General features: G+C 31.1%; 1 protein-coding gene across 1 annotated transcript in view; it reads left to right on the top strand.

Annotated features, from left to right (window-relative positions):
- The window catches only part of LOC106645354 (ATP-dependent RNA helicase DHX30), a 270,690-nt gene that overhangs the window by 90,941 nt on the left and 161,765 nt on the right, over window positions 1–17,984 (top strand). The window contains exons 3-5 of the mRNA XM_089593901.1: window positions 5,380–5,765; window positions 5,887–6,080; window positions 6,243–7,241. Of these exons, the coding sequence (XP_089450027.1) occupies window positions 5,380–5,765; window positions 5,887–6,080; window positions 6,243–7,241 (1,579 nt within the window). The remainder of the gene's footprint in view (window positions 1–5,379; window positions 5,766–5,886; window positions 6,081–6,242; window positions 7,242–17,984) is intronic.

Raw genomic sequence — 17,984 nt, 5'->3', positions numbered from 1 at the left:
TCTACGATCATGTTTCTTAACATACTCACTTATGCAAATATTTAATTGTCTCTTTCCCCGGCCAATATAAAAAATTCCACACTCACAAAATGCAATACAAACAATGCAACTAATCCACCACTTTGAAGTTCTGTCTTTGTCTAATCTAAAGAAATCTGTTAACTTACAAGTGTTGGAAATAATAACTTTAATACTGTGCGTGAAAAAAATTTTTAGAAGGTAAGGCTCTAATGACTGAAAATATGGAAATATTACGAAGTTAAGTTTAGTAGAAGAGTCCTTTGTGATAAAAGTATAAAAATCTACCTTGTGGTTCAGATTTTTGGAACGTTTAGCCATTCTATGGAGCATACTTATCCAATCTCTAATATACTTTTTTACGAAAGAGGAGGATAGGCGCTCATAGCTAAAATTCTCTTAACCTCTAAAATGTTTTTTTTTTTAAAACAAGGATCAGCAAGTTTAAATACTTAATCAATCATGGAAAAAATTATCGCTTTCTTGTATGTCTAGATTATGTGAAAAAAAATTTAAACATTCGCAAGAAACAGATGGTTTGTGATATGAGTCAATTATACGTTTAGCCTTAGGAACTCTGGTAATCAAAGTATTTAAAAAAAAAATTGATTTACTGTCTTCTTTTTCAAGTGTGAACTGGATAAACGGATGAAAGTTATTAAAGGGTTCAGCACCTGTTAAATATCATTATTATTAAAAATTTTGATTATAATAAAAAAAAAAAATCACCTACATATCTCATATAAGTAAGAATAGACTGCCCATATCTGAGAACAATGGAAGTCTCAAGTGACTCGAGTACTATTTCAGCTATCCACGTGGAACAACAACCTCTCATTAGTGTTTCATAAGTCTCGCGATATGTTCTTTGATTAAATATGAAATAATTGGAATTAATTGAAAAGTCAAAACCATCTGAAAACTCTTTTTTGTCGAAAGCTAAGAGATTCACAAAAGCGCTCAACTTGCTAACACAACCCTTGATGAGTGAAAATGGCAAATTGGTATTATGTGATACAATATCAAACGAAACCAAGGAAAAACTAATAGGAACAATAAGTTGATGAAGTCGCTGACGTACTTCATAGGAATCTTTAACCGATTAGTGTGATTTTGAAAAAATTGTCAAAAAAGGCACAAAACCACTTCTCTAAGCCGTATGTAGGTTATCCAAGGGAAGAAACTATCAATCTCATAGGCGCACCATCTTATGGACTTTGACAGTACCGTAAGCGTTAGATAAAGAACAATAATTGATTTCATCCAAGGCAGGCCCTGAAATCTCAACGTCAAGAAATACACCTCTATGAGTCCAAAGATCAACGATCTTCTTAATAGACTTAGTAAGAGATGAAAGAATCTTTTTTTTTGACTTACTATCTTATAATAAGTGGAGTTCTATAAAACTGAGTTCACCTTTTTAATACAGTCGTATCTGTAGATGACAAACGTAAAACCACCTCTATTTATTATCTGCACCAATAACAAGTAGCTTTTTGTGGTGCTTAAACAACTCTCTTATAAGCCCCAGGCAACCATCGATGATTTTATCAAAATATAACGAAATAAAAAATGTTTAAAAATTAATTACAACACAAATACATACTATTTGTTATTTGGTGTTCCACTTCTGCACGAGCTCACATAACGACGCTTTGGACGAAAACCAGCCCAGTTCAGATTTTTCCATTTAAAATAACATTGAAAAATCTGAACTGGGCTGGTTTTCACTCGAGGCGTCGATAAGTTCACATCTTAAAGCAGATACTTCTGGAGGAAGCATAGCAGTGCTTTAAAAGTGACAAGGCTGACCAAATTTTAGTAGCTGCTATCTCACTAGCTGGAATGAGATTAGTGAACATGTAGTAGCTATCTTACTCTAGTTGAAAAGCGATTGGTTGACTCTAATGAAATAAAATGTCCCAACCAATTGCGTCCCAGTTAGAGAGAGAGAGAGAGAGAGAGAGAGAGAGTAGAGTAGAGTAGAGTGGATTTATTAGGCTAAGGACCAAAGGTCCATAGTAGCCTTAGCATTAAGTACATGAGATAAGTTTAGAGGACACGCAGGTCCAAGATACAAGATAGTCGCAGATAATAGTACTGAAAGACATATATGTAAAAGTATAATAAACACAAAAAGTAAAACAAGTAATATATAATAATAAACAAAGAAAACTGATTCGTTATGAGTTCAGTATATAATCTTTTTCCTTGATTGCACGCAAAAGCCGACTTTTAGATCTAGCGAGCGGGGAGTCAATCCGCAAGTTAGCAGGACGGGAGTTCCACTCCCTGGCAGCGCCAATAGTAAACGAGTGCTTGTAAACGTCGAGCTTAGTATGAGCCAGTTGCAGTTCTAGAGCATCGGACTGCCTGAGTCGAGAGAGAGAGAGAGAGAGAGAGAGAGAGAGAGAGAGAGAGAGAGAGAGAGAGATAACTACTACTAAAACTTGATCTGCCTCGTCACGCTGTAAAACTTTTGCATGGTCTTTTTTTCTGTCTTTTTTCTGTAATCATTATTGTTTTCTTTATTTTTTATAAAACTTGTTTTCACCATCATACCTTCATATTTTTTTAGTTCATGATACAAATTAACAGTATCTTTACGTTCCTCTCTAACCAGTTTAATTAAGATATATCCAGGTAAGCCTGCTGCAATAATAGCAACCAATGTAATGAATTTTATTGACTTATTCGTATCGAATAAAAGTTTCTCTTTTTTCATAGCATAGTCGGTTGGTAGTCCTTCTCTGTACTTAAACCCTAAAGTATATGTAACTGTATCCCATCCACAATTAGAAAAGGCTTCTAGGAATTTTTTTCCATTCTTAAGGGGTTATACTTCATTTAGTTAACATGGAGCTGTACCAATCCAGGCAGGGTTTGTCTAAAGATATTCTTAGTATTTCAATTTGAGATTTATTTTTTACTACATCCATTCTTGAACATTTTTTTTTTTCAAATATCAGCGTCACCTTCATAAAGATAAACGGCGGTACTTACTCAAAAGAATAACATAGCCTGTTAGCGGCCATGACGCCTTATACACTTTTTCAAGGCATTAATAGATCTATCATAACTTAGTTGAATTTTTTTCACCGCTTTATACTGAAAAAAATGTTTTTCCATAAGAAATACATGTGCTTTGATGAGTAAATATAAATAATTTTTTCCTTTAGTGGCGCTGTTATAAAGTGTTGCATGGAGTGAATAATATCTTCATATGGCTGCTTTATAATGCTGAGCCAGAGACAGAAAATTCAGTAGAATTTTAATGCTGTAGATCATATAGTTCTATGATAAATAACACTGACGTCACGATGACTTTGCTGAGTCTCACTACATTATAATATGCTTATCATTTCCGTTAAGTTCCAATTTTGATTTTTCAACCATGTACCCCCTGAAATCTCTTCATTATATCTAAAACTAAAGTACATGCAAGATTATAAATTCAAAAAATGAAACAAATTTGTTTCTCTGTAAACAAAGTATTAATTTTATTATTTTATAAGTTATTTACCTATACATCAATATACAATATCTTACCTATGAACAAAAAAACGATAATCGAAGCTTATTCTTCATTATATTCTTTATTTACACTACATACATTTTTTTTCTTTTTTATTTGTAAATCTTACTGTAGTTTTAATAATTTCGTGTATTTTCTTGTGTAATCTCCATCTTCTTTGTCTTCCACACATTTTCCTACACTATGTTGTGTATCCTTATTTATAACTGCTTTTGATATGTAACTAGATTGCCACGAAATTTAAATTAAGAAAATACTTTTTCTTTACATGCATACCCTGAAAATTCAAAATTTTGCGGAGTAACACGTGCTACCTGACGCAATATGATTTACTGTTTGGATACCAAAGAATGAGATGTATTGCTTTTTTTCTATGAAGACTTGGAAGACTAAAATCCGAATTTTTTTTTTTCTTTATTTATTGGTTTTTCTATTTCTTTTTTTTTCTTAATCATGACGTTACAAAAATGGTAGTTTTCCTACATAGTACTTCCTGTGTCTCTTATGCATTTGTTCACTTTACGAGTAAAGTGTAATTATGACGAGGAGGAAGGCTGTAGAAGTGAGATGGCTGTATATTCTAACGCGAGTTCAAAACAGGGGATAAATAGACGACTCACACATTTGAAGCTCCTTATGTCCCTTTCTTACTTTCCTAAAAGCTAACTAATAGGAGAAACTGCGTGAGTCGTCCCTTCCATCGAGAACGACTCGGGGCGTGGGGGGTTCTTTAGAGTGAACTATACTCGAGGTTCCACGGAGCCTCCAGTGGTCTCTCGGACTTCAGGGCACCGGTAGCGGAACAATTATAAGGGAAATAAGGCCGAGTCAAAGAAAATCCTTTCTTTCGACGACATCTTGACCAGAGCATCTCGCTTCGTTTGTCTTCCTCCTCTGACTGGTAAGCGTGGATTCGATTTCGCGTCTCTACCAGTCGATTGATTGCCTTTTGGCCTTCTGCTTACGTTTTTTGTAGAGTCAAATTGTAATTCATCGCAGAAAGCTTATAATTTGAGTTATTGATTACTGCGAAATTTGCTCTCCTTCAAAATCGGCAACCTTTTGTTCTTGCGACGCGGTTTTTTTTCCTCGTTGATAGTTTGATTGTTTTGCGTTTTGCTTACTTCTCTCATTCCTTTTTGTTTAAAGCAGCCAGAAACTGACATTTTGTTAATTTGAATCAACCACTTGTAAATAGAACTTCTTTAATTAAACCTTTTAATTTGATATTTAAGAACTAAAACGATTTGCTGTTATTCATTTGAAACAAACTTAATCCAAGTTCAGTAAGTAATCTGATTTTTTTTGTTTGTTTTTAATCTTCGAATCGACCTAGAAATTTTTATTAAGAAACATCCATTTTTTTCTAACGGGCATTTTTCGCATCGAGACTTGCTTCTACTCTCGTTAACTCACGCTATAGTTTTCGAGTTGAGCATTTCGTTGCGCAATTTTTTTGTTTTAACAGCATTTGTTATGCCTCCTTAGATGAATGGGCCTCAGGTGTCACAGGTGTGAACCAGTCTTCCTATTGGTTAGAAGTAAAATTTATGATTTTGTGAAACAAAAATATTACAGATTTTTTAGTTGATTAAGGATTAAATTTATTTATTAAAATAAATCTAATTATGGAATTTTTTTTTAAAGTTTTTAAAATTTACATTTCAATGACAGTTTTGTGATTGTGTAATGTGCGCAGAAGGGAAACCTCTTAATATAGTTTAAATAAAAAAAAAATACTTTAACTATATTTACGTTTAATTTACTATAAATTGTAAAATTTCAAATATTTAAATTATACTCATTAAAAATATTTGATTTTTCAGTAATTGAAAAAAAATTTCCGTCAGCAAAAGTATGTCTACATAATGTTTATACTATCGTCGCAAATGAAACTAAGATTTTGAATCCCATGACTGTAAGCACCAAGCATGTAAATCAGAAGAAAAAAATGGTCTGGTCTAGTACGTACAGTGTTAAGTGGCCTGAAGAAAAATCATTCACAAGTATCGCGTCTTCAAAAGCGGTAGCTTCTGAGTCAGCAGCTTTAAAATGTTTATATTGGTTACATCTAATTAAAAAGGTTCAGAATCGGTTGCCTATCATATATGAGAAACAGGAAAAACTCTCCATGATGAAGACTCCTGATGAATTAAAAATAGATGAAAATATTTTAGCTACTCTTAATCAATTTCTTGATCAACATGAGCATGTAAGCGCTTTTAGAGTTTTTCGTTTTTTTGATAAATAAATACCTAGTTGACATGTACCATATTAAATTGACAAGTTGTTGAATGAGGCACCAACAAAAATCACCAAAACTTTAATTTTAGGAAATTCAAAATGCATTGACTGTGGTTGCCAAAAAAAGTGCAACACATTTTCAAGATAGTAGATTAAAACTATTAAAAATACATCCTGTTTCATTTGTTAGCGTTGAGAACGACATGAGGAACAGTATTTTGGCAGAGAGACTGAGAAGCCGAATAAAAGTGTCGAGCCCTGATCTTCCAATTTTTCGATATAAGTGAGTTTTTTCACAAATATTGTAAAATCTTTTTTTCAACTGAATACTATTAGTAATATACCAAAAATTTACCGCTAAAATATGATGAAATTAAAAAATTTGTTATAAATCAAACATTTAATACTTGCATTCATTTTATAATTAACGATTTTCTGTACTAAGATCAGAAATTTTGAGAGAGTTGGAGGAAAATCAAGCTCTAGTAATAAAAGGTGATACTGGTTGTGGCAAAACAACGCAAGTGCCTCAGTTCATAATCGACAACATGACTGAGAAGGGCATAGGCTCCAACTGTAGCATGGTTGTGACGCAGCCACGGCGAATATCGGCGATATCCTTGGCTGAACGAGTCGCCTTCGAGCGTTACGAGCATATTGGCGATGTAATAGGCTACCAAGTACGTCTCCAGCAGGTATTGCCCAAACAAAACGGTAGTATTCTGTTTTGTACAACTGGCATTTTACTGAAAAAGATTCAAAATAACCCAAATCTTGAAGGTTGCTCTCATGTAATTGTTGATGAGGCTCACGAGCGCAGCGTTGATACGGATATGCTTCTTGTTTTGTTGAAGCGTGCGTTGAAAAAGAACCTTAAGCTAAGGGTTATTGTTATGTCGGCAACAATAAATGCCGACCTATTCCAAAAATATCTTGACTGTAGGGCGGTCGAAGTTCCAGGCAGGATATTTCCAGTGAAAACGTATTTAATGGATGACATGTACGAACTTGATATTCCTTTCCACAAACCTCTTGACATAATTGAGGATCATGCTGAACCGAACGTGAATTTAGACCAAATAACAGATTTGATACGCTGGATAGATAATGCCAAGCCACCAGGCGCCATTCTTTGTTTTTTGCCTGGCTGGAGCCACATATACAGAATCCAAATCACTCTGGATAGGTACGAAAGTCACAGATTCGAAGTGATACCACTGCACTCAAAAATACCCTACTTAAATCAGAGTAAAATCTTTCAACCAACACCTCAGGGAAAAAGGAAAATCATTTTAGCTACAGATGTTGCAGAAACTGGAATCACAGTGCCAGATATTGTTTACGTTATTGACTCGGCTTGCCATAAGGAAGTCAGATGGCACAAAAATAAAGGCCTGTCTTCTATAGACACCCACTGGATTTCTAGAGCAAATTTCAACCAAAGGTACTTAGATTTTCAAAATTCATTATTTTATTTACTTTTTATTTTTTTTTAAATGTCAGTATACAATTTTTTTAGTTGTATCAGATTTTGTACACTGAAATATGTTGTTAAAACCTGACAAACAGATTTTTAAATTACTTGAATACAAAAAAAATACATTTAAGGTATAATATTGAAATTTTTAAAAACTTGAACATCACAGATGTATTGAAACCATTCCAAATAATTTAAAAGTTAAGATATGAATCAAATGGTACTAATAATACATCCATCTGCAATTTTAGTATACGTATGAAAAAAATTAACGTAATAAATGCATTTATACCTTAAAATCACACCGTTAATCAACTAAATTTTTTATAGATTACGTATGTGCAATGACTGAAAAAATTATTTTTTAACATTTTTACCACTCATGTAACTTCCACTAGCACTCTTCATGACTTTGGTGTGAAGAGTGTTAATCCAATAAATCCAAATAGTGAAACCCTTATTCCGTCTCTCATTAACTATCTAAAACCCATAATCCCTGTCCCAATTTTTCACTCAATTAACCCTTCTGAACTCCGCTTTCAACTTTAAGTTAACCTTCAAAACTGGACCTATCCCTCCCCTACACCTAGAGCACCTATGGAGTCTACTCTTGGGTTGCCCTGAAATGCAGAGCTAGCTGTGAGACTCGAGAAAAAATCCCAACCAAATTCATCTGTTAAAAAGTTGACGCGACTAAACTTCGAACCATTATTCCACTTGAGCAGCCGTACCTCAGATTGGCTCCGAATCAACTAAGTTATAACTGCTCTTTTAGATTCGTTACGTTTACTAATCTTACGTTAAGATGACTGACTTTCTTAAAATAAAGATTGTTACTTGACTAAAATCAGTTAGCTTATTATTTCGGTGATAAAAGTTGGTTTTATAGTTTGATTACTTTGGGTTAATTTGGAAGCTCGATTCTTACGATAACAGAAACAAACATGAAAATTTTAGTCAAGCTAAATGTGTAAAAATTATTTTTAAAAACTGAAAGATTCTGCAACCTGTATATTTTGCGCGTCATCCACTGAAGTTTGATAGAAAGTTTATTTTTATTAATTTTTCAATTTCACAATTTTTTTTTAATGTATTCTTAAACCTAAAAATTTATTTAAAATTACTTTAATTTCTACGTTTTCAATTTTCCTACTGTAAAAAAACCATTGCGTCTACGACATACAAGTCGTAAAAAACAGGCTTCATCACGTCAATAAGTCTACGCCATCCAAGTCGTAAAAAACAGGCTTCATCATGTAACCCATCAATCTTTCAAGAAATATTGTATTAAATATTCATTCAATTATATATATATATATATATATATATATATATATATATATAATAAAGATTCAATTATAGGACTCTAGACTTACAAAGTGATAAAAACAATCGTTCAGACTGATAAGGATGCTATAGGTGAAAACTATTAAAATTCCAATAGCTGTGAATATCGTAGTGCTCAGTGATACAAAATTTGGAAGCAAAAGGTTGTACCAGAATTTATAATAACAAAATGAACACGACCCCAAAGCTTGTAACATAAGTTTGTTTACGTATTATCGAAGCAGAAAAAACTAAATTAGTTACTACAATGACTTATGGCATAAGTGACTATTAATGACGGTTCTGTCATGTGATCCTGTTACTCATAATATTTCATTCGCTATCAGTAAACTATTGAACTACAAACTTCAACTCATTTCTAATAAAGTAAATGTAAAAAATATTCTTGTAGTAAATCCAATTATATCTACATTTGACAATCCAAACATGAAACATGGAGCATTGAAAATTGTATTGTCGACCGTGCATTGTGCTACCAGAATCCTGAAATTCTGCACTTTTCTCTTATCATAGGCTCTTCGATCGCTTTCTGTTATCCCCACCAACTATTTGCATGAAACGAATACCATTTCACTTGTAAACTCGATACAAAAAATGCCATTTTAATCTTTACATCTTATTAGAGAGGGTCGTTTTTTCCCTGTTGATTAAATTTGAAAATTTAGGCTATTTCCATATTTATAAGAAATTTGTATACTTCAGGAACATTGTGACATAGTACAAGACTTAAAGTAAAAATTGTTTGAGCACAACATTAAAACTCAAATAATTACAGGTGAAAGAATTAAAACCAAAGTTTTTATTTCTAGAATAACTTAAAATAGTTAGACTACACAATCTATACCTTTTATGTATTATATTTTATTTATTAAGCACCGGTAAGTATGCTATTTGAGTTAATTTATTCTCTTTTTTTGTACAATATTAAGATGTTAATTGAATTTTGTAAAAAATTTTGTGTTGTTTAGGTTAGATAAAATTTTTTCGTTTGCTATGTGCATTTATTTTAGTTAAAAATTGTTTTAAGATAAAATAGCAGTAAGGCTAAAATATTTTTTAAAGTAATTAAATCGAATTTAACTTACATTTGTATTAAGGTTTAATGTATTTCATCATTCAGTGCCATATGTGTATGTCTCAGATAACAACTGTATACTTATTAAATTAAAATCAAAACATATTTATCTTAGTATTAAGTATTATCTGAGTAATAAGTCCTAAAATGTCACACTAGTTAAGCTTTTGTCGACTGAGTATAGTTTAGATTCCGGTGTTCACCAGGAATCACTATGTAGGTCTTCTTTCATTTACTATTTTTTATAATAAACTTTGGATATTATTCAGGGATCGCCCATCATCATGCATGTGGATTATATTAAGATCTATGAGAGAATTTAATCTTTTATGGATTATGGTACTCTTTAGAGGTATTTGAATCCTTTTTGTGTATTGTACGTAACTAGTGGCCTTTAATTTAAGCTTAATATACAAGTTGAGTGTACTCCCATATCTGATTAAGAGCATGATTTTCTTCCAAAGTGCTTGTATACAATAGGAACACACTTTTGCCAGATATCAGACGCGCCTTTAGTATTACCGATTTTGAAAAATTACTACGTTACACTTTGTTTTTCGTTTTAATTGTATAGTTTTTGTATTAAACTTATTGTATTGTTGTTAGTGAGCATTCAGTAAAAATTTGTGTCACTTTATACATAGCCTAGTTCATAATTGGGGGTTAACCCCTCAGTTTTATCTTCCGTTTACTTTATTATGTACAGTCTTTTGCTTTTTACCTGCGTACATTCTATGATATTACTTTTGAATGAAAAAATTTTTTACGAAACAATTATTTCTGTAAATTTATAACGATGCAATAAGTTTTTGTCGCTTCGCTTGCAGTGTTATATTGTGTCATAACACTTGCATTGTTGCCCTGAGGATGGCGTCAGCATGACGTCGAAATATTAGCAGTTTTGTTAATTATTGAAATAAAGTCATGCTCGAATTACCACTTCGTGTACTGTCTCATTATTGACTATACGACTGTGGAGCAAGTGTTATGATGATTAACCTGTACAATAGATTTATTTACTTACGATTTCTCAAGTAACAAAACTTCGTAACTAAATAAAAAAATTATTACTTATAAAACAACGACCCTATTATATCTTCTACCTGTTAAGTGACATTTTTCTAGTACTTAATACACTTTTTATGGGCAGTTTTTGGTACGTTATACAATTACAGTCATAATCAAAGGATCATGTCATATTTTGCCATAGCAGGTTATAAGGATTTTTAAATAATCGTTAGAATTTGCGTACATTTAAAGATTATTTTAAAAGCTTATGTTCAGTGAAACAAAATTTAGAAACCCAAATTTTATTATATGAGATGAAGCTTTAATGATACTATGAAACCATGTAACTAATTGATAAAACCTTACAAGATTTTCGTTACAATGATCAATATTTTAGAAACTGATTAATAGTTTTGGTTAAAAGTTTTTGTCTAATGCTACCAATGATTAAGAGTAATAATAAAAATACATTAGTTTCTGAAACAATCAAACTGTCATATTTATTGTCATTGTTTTGTATTTTTAAGCTGTATGTTAATATTAGCTCCATAGACGAATCTTTTTGAAAACTATTATAACATATTGAATATAAAAACATTTAAATATCCCTGGTGAATTTTATATGGACATTCAAGAAACCAATGATTTAAAAAGATTTCTTATGAGCCAATAACCTATAATCTTATAACATTGAATCTGTCTAAACAATAAAAAAAGCAATAAACTTTGTAGAATGTTAACATGCAATTTAGAAACAATGTGCAGAATAAATTAATTGTAGTAAATGAAATTAATTAGCTAAGGATCGGTAAGGTAGAAAACTCATATAGCTTATGTAAATTTATTAAAAATATCCATGGAAAGTATTTATTATTCTTTTAAATGTAAAGAATGTTTATCTTCTTTTTTGTTCAAAAACACCAATTTTTTTTTTCCTGATAAAACAGCGAATTGTGTAGTGAATATAGTATAAAGCCATAAAATCAAATCATCCTAACTGATAAGATAGCAAACATAAATTTTCTCTGAACTACTCTTAACTATTAGTTGCTGGATGCATGAAGTTAAAGAGAAAAGTTAATTGAAACTCCTATAGCGAAAAAACTTGGTAACTTAATTCCCCACAAGCTGATCAGTTCATGGAAGTATTCCTGATAAATAATAATTATGTAAATATTTATTAAGAATGAATCCTTAATCACATACCCAAAACTTAATCCTAACTTTTTAACAATCGTTTGGCTACCAAATTTAGTCGCTGGCGTTTTACTTAAAGATTGAGTTTTAAATATTACTTTGCTTGGCCGTATCTTCTTTTTTTTATAACCTCCTTAAGACGTTAACAAACTAGGTAACTAGCTTACGAAATCTTGCCACGATGTAGTGCACCACATGTGATACACGTTACGAATAGTATTGACATACACTCCCTCAATATTACTCGAGACTCTTCCTCATGTGTTGGAATTGATTTTTATATCAACAGTTTGTTATCTAATCTTGTTTTTTAACACTTTTACAGTATGTAGAATTTTTGACGCACTCTAAAAAGAGTATATTATAAAAAAAATATCAAATTTCAATTTGAATGAAATTAAATATCTCAAACATTAATAAACAGAAAGTGGGTTGACTGATAGTAGAAACTTTGTTCAACATTCTGAAATTGTTTAAAATGCATTAAAGTGATGCAAAAAAATTTTTAAATTTAAACACAGCAAACGTAAATACTTTAAACATTATTTATAGAGAGCGGGTAAAGCTGTTTTGAGGCTGGCTCGTAATAAATAACAGTAACGTTTATGATAGTAAAGTTAGTTTACTACAATTTAGCGAAAAAAAATGAAATCATATAAAAGTCGGCCTTTTAAAAGTGTTAAAAAGTGTAAGGCTAACAAAACTGTTGCGCATCTTTTTGAGAAAGAAGTAAAGTCCTATAAAAATTGACAATTAATGATGTTTTGTTTAGATCTTCTATAACTCAATGTATGTACGTCACTAATACACTGTTAAAGCTCTGAAATTACTTTATGTTCGTATACATGATAAAATAAAATAAATTATGCAAACATTTTCGACAGGTATTACTAATTTCTAAGTTGCTGAAAAATCAAAATTTACATTATATAAACATCACTTTTTAATTACTGCTGATATGCGATTCTATGTTTATAAGGTTGGTACGGTTGAACTTCAAAATGTACAAGCTGCTATTTTTATGACATGAGAAGTGATTTGACAGGTTATGTTACAACTATAATGAAAGTTTTAATTATTAGCCTGTTTAATATCATTGACTTTTCTTGAAAGAGGTTTAATTTAGTAATATAATAGTAATTTAGTAATATAAGTCCTTCCAACAGCTTTTAATTAATCCTCGACATATAGGCTAGATTTCGAAAGTCGAACTCATCACTTATCAATAGCATTCATAAGTCTTGATATATCTTATATTATAATTAAATTACCAGTAAGGGGCGAGTTTAAATTTCGGAACATACCCATAATTTGTTTCAAATTGTCGCTTTCCGGTTACTTATACAGTATTTCTGATGAGATTTCTGCTAATTCTTGTCGTTATATTGAACAAAAAGGCATTAGACTGAGCTTCAGCCTGACGTTTAAAACTTAAATTCAGTTCTTCAACTTTGGCTTCTCAGAGAATACATGGACGAAGCATTGTAAGATTGGTAACCGTGGATAGTGAGCTCATCTCCTGAAGGGGAGGTGTTATCTTACTTATCTCTTTCGTACTCTAGTTTTTCTCACTATACCTTTACCTTAGGCATGGAAAAAAATGTATGTATGACATTTATGCATCATGATAGCTGTGTGGGTTACGTCAGACCCCATTAAGCGCACATCAGCATCACTTCCCGATGGCTACTTTTTGATGTGAAACATCTTATGACGGATAGTGAACAGCTGCGTGAGGGAAAATATGCAACGAAACGTCTGGTCCGCTCCTCCGTTGCTGTTCACCCCACCACTAGGACCTCGTTCTCTCTGTCCATATATGTACACGTGGTGGAACTTGTATATCTATGTATACGTATGTGCGGTAACTACAACTATATTGCCGTGTATATAGCTTTTTTGTAAATAGTACCGCATACACGTGTGTACTACCTGTGTATATAGCTATATAGAAGTGTGTGTACATAATTAAATATTATATACGTATTGTACATGTAGCATATACATACGTATACACATAAATTGTACGTTATATGTAATATATGTGTTACTGACTCCGAGAATCGAACCCGCATCCTTCGGATTGGTAGTCGGGGACCTTATCGATTGTGCTACGCAGCACACCGATCTAATCTCTGTTCTTATTATTTTTGGATACCAACCAAAAAACTTCTGAGATAAAAATTGATCGGTAATTTGGCGTTTTTTGTATTCGTAAATAAACTGTCTTCTTATTATAAAAATATGAAATGAAGATTATTTTAAGTTAATAAAATATATACTCTTTCTACCTCGGGAATTTTTGAGAGGCCGGTGTGCCCTTGGTAGAAAAAATAGTATTCGCCACATAAGTGCCATCGCTTCGTGACTATCTTACGTCCCTCGGAGACAATGGCACTTATCCAACGAAAACTACTATTTTCATCATAGACAATTAAATGCCACCGAGTTCAATAACATATTCTTTAATGTTTTAAATCTGTCGGGGGTCCCGAGACCCACACCTTAATTTTTTTTCTTTAATTTTTTGCACCATTCTTTATTTTTAATGTCAATAACTATTTACTGTAAAAAATTAGTTATTTTCTAATACTTTATTATGTTACAACTATTTTTAGTAAATATTATGCATTATGTTTTACAAGAGAACAATATTTTAAAAAAATATAATTAAATACTTAAAGAATACATAATTATAGTAACAATAGCCCGCACGTATAAAAAATCTTTTATTGTTGATTATGTTTTGCCTTAGTGAAATGTAATAAATAATAAAACATTTTATTAACAATTATAAACTTTTCTACAATGTTCTATTAGCAGCTTTTTTTTTTAAAAAAAAAGCCCCTGAAGATCCAGACATTACCAGAAAAATTGGCTATTTGTTTTAAAATTCATAAAAGTAGTGTTCCAGCATCCTAGGTACACTCATGCCATCGAAAAATCTCCATAATTTTTGACAGAATTCAAACCTACGACCTCTCGAGTATATGTGGCTAGGAGACTAGCACGCTAACTACTAAGGCCTCGAAGCTCTGGTTATGCATTTTCGTAATGTATGTGTGCACTTTCATCATAGCCAATTAAAAATTTTGTATATGTGCAAGATATTGTGATTAAAATTATTTATTGCAAATTATTCAATTAAATTTAACAAAATTAATATTTTTTTCTTATGAGACATAATGCAACATGTTTACAAAACATATTTATAATGTGTCGTGCTCCTAGAAAAAGAAGTATTTTTCACATTACATTAGTATTACCAAAGAAAATAAAAGATACAGCAATAAATTTAAAGAGATGTCATCGGGAATGCATGCTAATCTGCGCTTATAGAAATCTGCTGCAATCCACACGGCTATAATGATGCTAAGCTTTATGATGCATAAATGTCATACATAAATTGTCACACATACATAAATGTCATACTAAAGTACATCGTCTTGCCGCAAAGGGGTTTCGGAAGTCTTTTAAGATCTACGACTTCACCATCCTTTGCTTATGTAGATTTATGTCCTGAATTAGAATTCCAAGGGTGAAATCTTGAAAAATTATATCGACAAATCCTATGAAAAAACTATCGTTGAACAGATCATACAAAAAAAGTGTAATCCATAACTTCCAATGAGGAATAATATAGCAGATGGACTTTAAGGAAAAATATTTTGACTCACTGTTTTTCATTGAAAAGTATTCTAAATCATCTACATCCATTGAAAAGTTGCCTAACTAGTGCTGCTGCTGTGAAGAGCATACAGGGACCGAAATTAGTAGGGAGATTAGTAGCCAGTGCCTATGATACAGAGTATGTCTCTTTTTTCCACTAATTTGAGCGCCATGTCGTGGCAGACCAGCCGAACTATATGCACGTTTTCAGCAGTGGAGGAAAAGACCAAAATGTCCATAAGATACGTACCTAGTAAGGGAAAGAAAGAAATATGTGCGTATACATGACTATAAATATTTACATCTTGGCTGCCTCCTGCCTGAGCTCTCAGCTCTCGCTGCTTGCATAGCAAATACATGAATTTGTTATGTATTTGTTTATGATAAAGTAAAAAAAATATGTGTAATGAAGTATTGAGTTTTTTGTCCCTTACATTACAATAACAAACCATTTTACTATATATATATATATATATATACACTAGGGGGGCTTCATCCCGCTGTGCGCTTTGCGAGCCAACCTCCGACTAATGAATAATAATCCTTCACATAGGGTTTGAGGTAGGAGGCAAAAGGTTTAAAATGAAAAAAAAAAACTTCAACTGAAAAAAAATAACGTTACACTATTTTTTTATACGAATTGTGTAAGTTATAATAATAATAACATAATAAAATAAAATAAATACCTTTTAAATAAGTTAAGTACGGTTATTTGAAGAAAATCAGCTTTAGTTAGTCTGTGGTAAACAATCAAGAACGGTTCATAATAGAAATATGTGTAATTTGATTATGTAACTTAATAAAAATTTTAAAAAATTCAGCATATCACTCAAGATATTTTTAAAATATTTTTATTTATCAGTTTTATTTTTTATTTATTTTCTTCGCACTTAACATCAATTTTTAAATATATTTAGGGGTATCAATTGACATTTGATCCTCTGTTCGAAACAGTTTAATCAATATTTTGAAAGAAGTAACAAAATCATACGTCAAACATTACTACAATGGCTTATAATTATTCACGTGCTGTTACATTTCTTTGTTAACTTTTATATGAACTCTATGGTAATGCCTTTTGAATGCATGTTTTCTTGAAAATTTTCTTCCACTATGTTTATGAATTTCATTGCACTCTGGGTTATGTATATGTAAATGACGCCGTTAATGTGTTGCTCTTGTAAATTTTCGGTTACTGATAAATCAACATACAATTTTAACGTTCGTATGCTATGTTACACGATGTACATAATGATTTTTTATTTATAACTATATTGCACGATAAAATTTTAAATACATTAAAAAAAGAGTAAATTGTATTATAGCACAGATCCAGCAACTGTTTATAAATCAGATGATAATAATTATAATAATTTTTCTGTGGAAATGCTAAATTACATCCGGGAAGGCTTAATACTTCATGAACTAAATACAAAAGTTAGAAGTACAGTAATGTTAATAAGAAACTTAAGTATATTAGATGGCTTATGTAATGATACACAGTTGCTAATAACACAATTGTTTGAGTATAATACAGAAGGTGAAATAAAAATTGAAGAAAAAATTGAAAAGGAAGTTTTTATTCCAAGAATAACTCTAAATACTGGAGATACTTCTCACTGCCATTTATTTTATACAGAACATAATTTCCCTTAGTCTAAGCTTTTGCTATAACCATCTATAAATCTCAATGTCAAAGTCTTGATAATGTTGATTTATACTTGAAAAAACCTTTGTTTTTCCATGGTCAACTTTATGCAGCATTATCAAGATACAAAAATAAAGATAGGATATTTATTCAAATGGAAAGAGAGAATAATTCAGTTATAAAAAACATTGTTTAGAGAGAGACTTTTTATAAAACTATATTTTTTCCCTTAAATTTATATTGTAGAGATGATTAATTAATTTTTTTATGACCGTTAAGATGGGATATAGATAAACATTGTGGGGGTAAAAAAAATATGAAAACTGTTCTTATCTTTCAAACTATTTTAATAACTAAATTCAAGGTGTCCAAGGAATAATTTTTGTGATTTTATAGGGATCTACAATATGATCCACAAAAGTGAGTCATATTTATAGAGCAGAATTTTCACGGTTTCTATCTTTTTATAACTATGAGAAATTTTCGCAAATAGTTGTGTGATGTTATAAACAAAAAAAAATTAATGCAACAAGAACTCTATACTTAATAATAAATTTTTTTATCATTGTTACTATATTAATAGACTATAAAAAATAATTATCATGCACTTTTATGTATATTATTAGTGTGTATCAAACTTTCTTTTAAAAGTATATATAAATCTTTCCTAATTAAAGAATAGAGGTTTAGGTCGAATGAAACAGTCAAATTATAAAAAAAATTCTACGTAGATAATAAAAGTGCATTGAAACACAAAAAAATCGTG

This window comes from Copidosoma floridanum, unplaced genomic scaffold (genome assembly GCF_036245765.1).
Source record: "Copidosoma floridanum isolate Cflo_tuat_1 unplaced genomic scaffold, Cflo_Japanese_pri ptg000020l, whole genome shotgun sequence".
Taxonomy (NCBI): Eukaryota; Metazoa; Arthropoda; class Insecta; order Hymenoptera; family Encyrtidae; genus Copidosoma; species Copidosoma floridanum.
The sequence above is the reverse complement of the archived record's forward strand: the minus strand, read 5'-3'. Positions and strand labels throughout refer to the sequence as shown.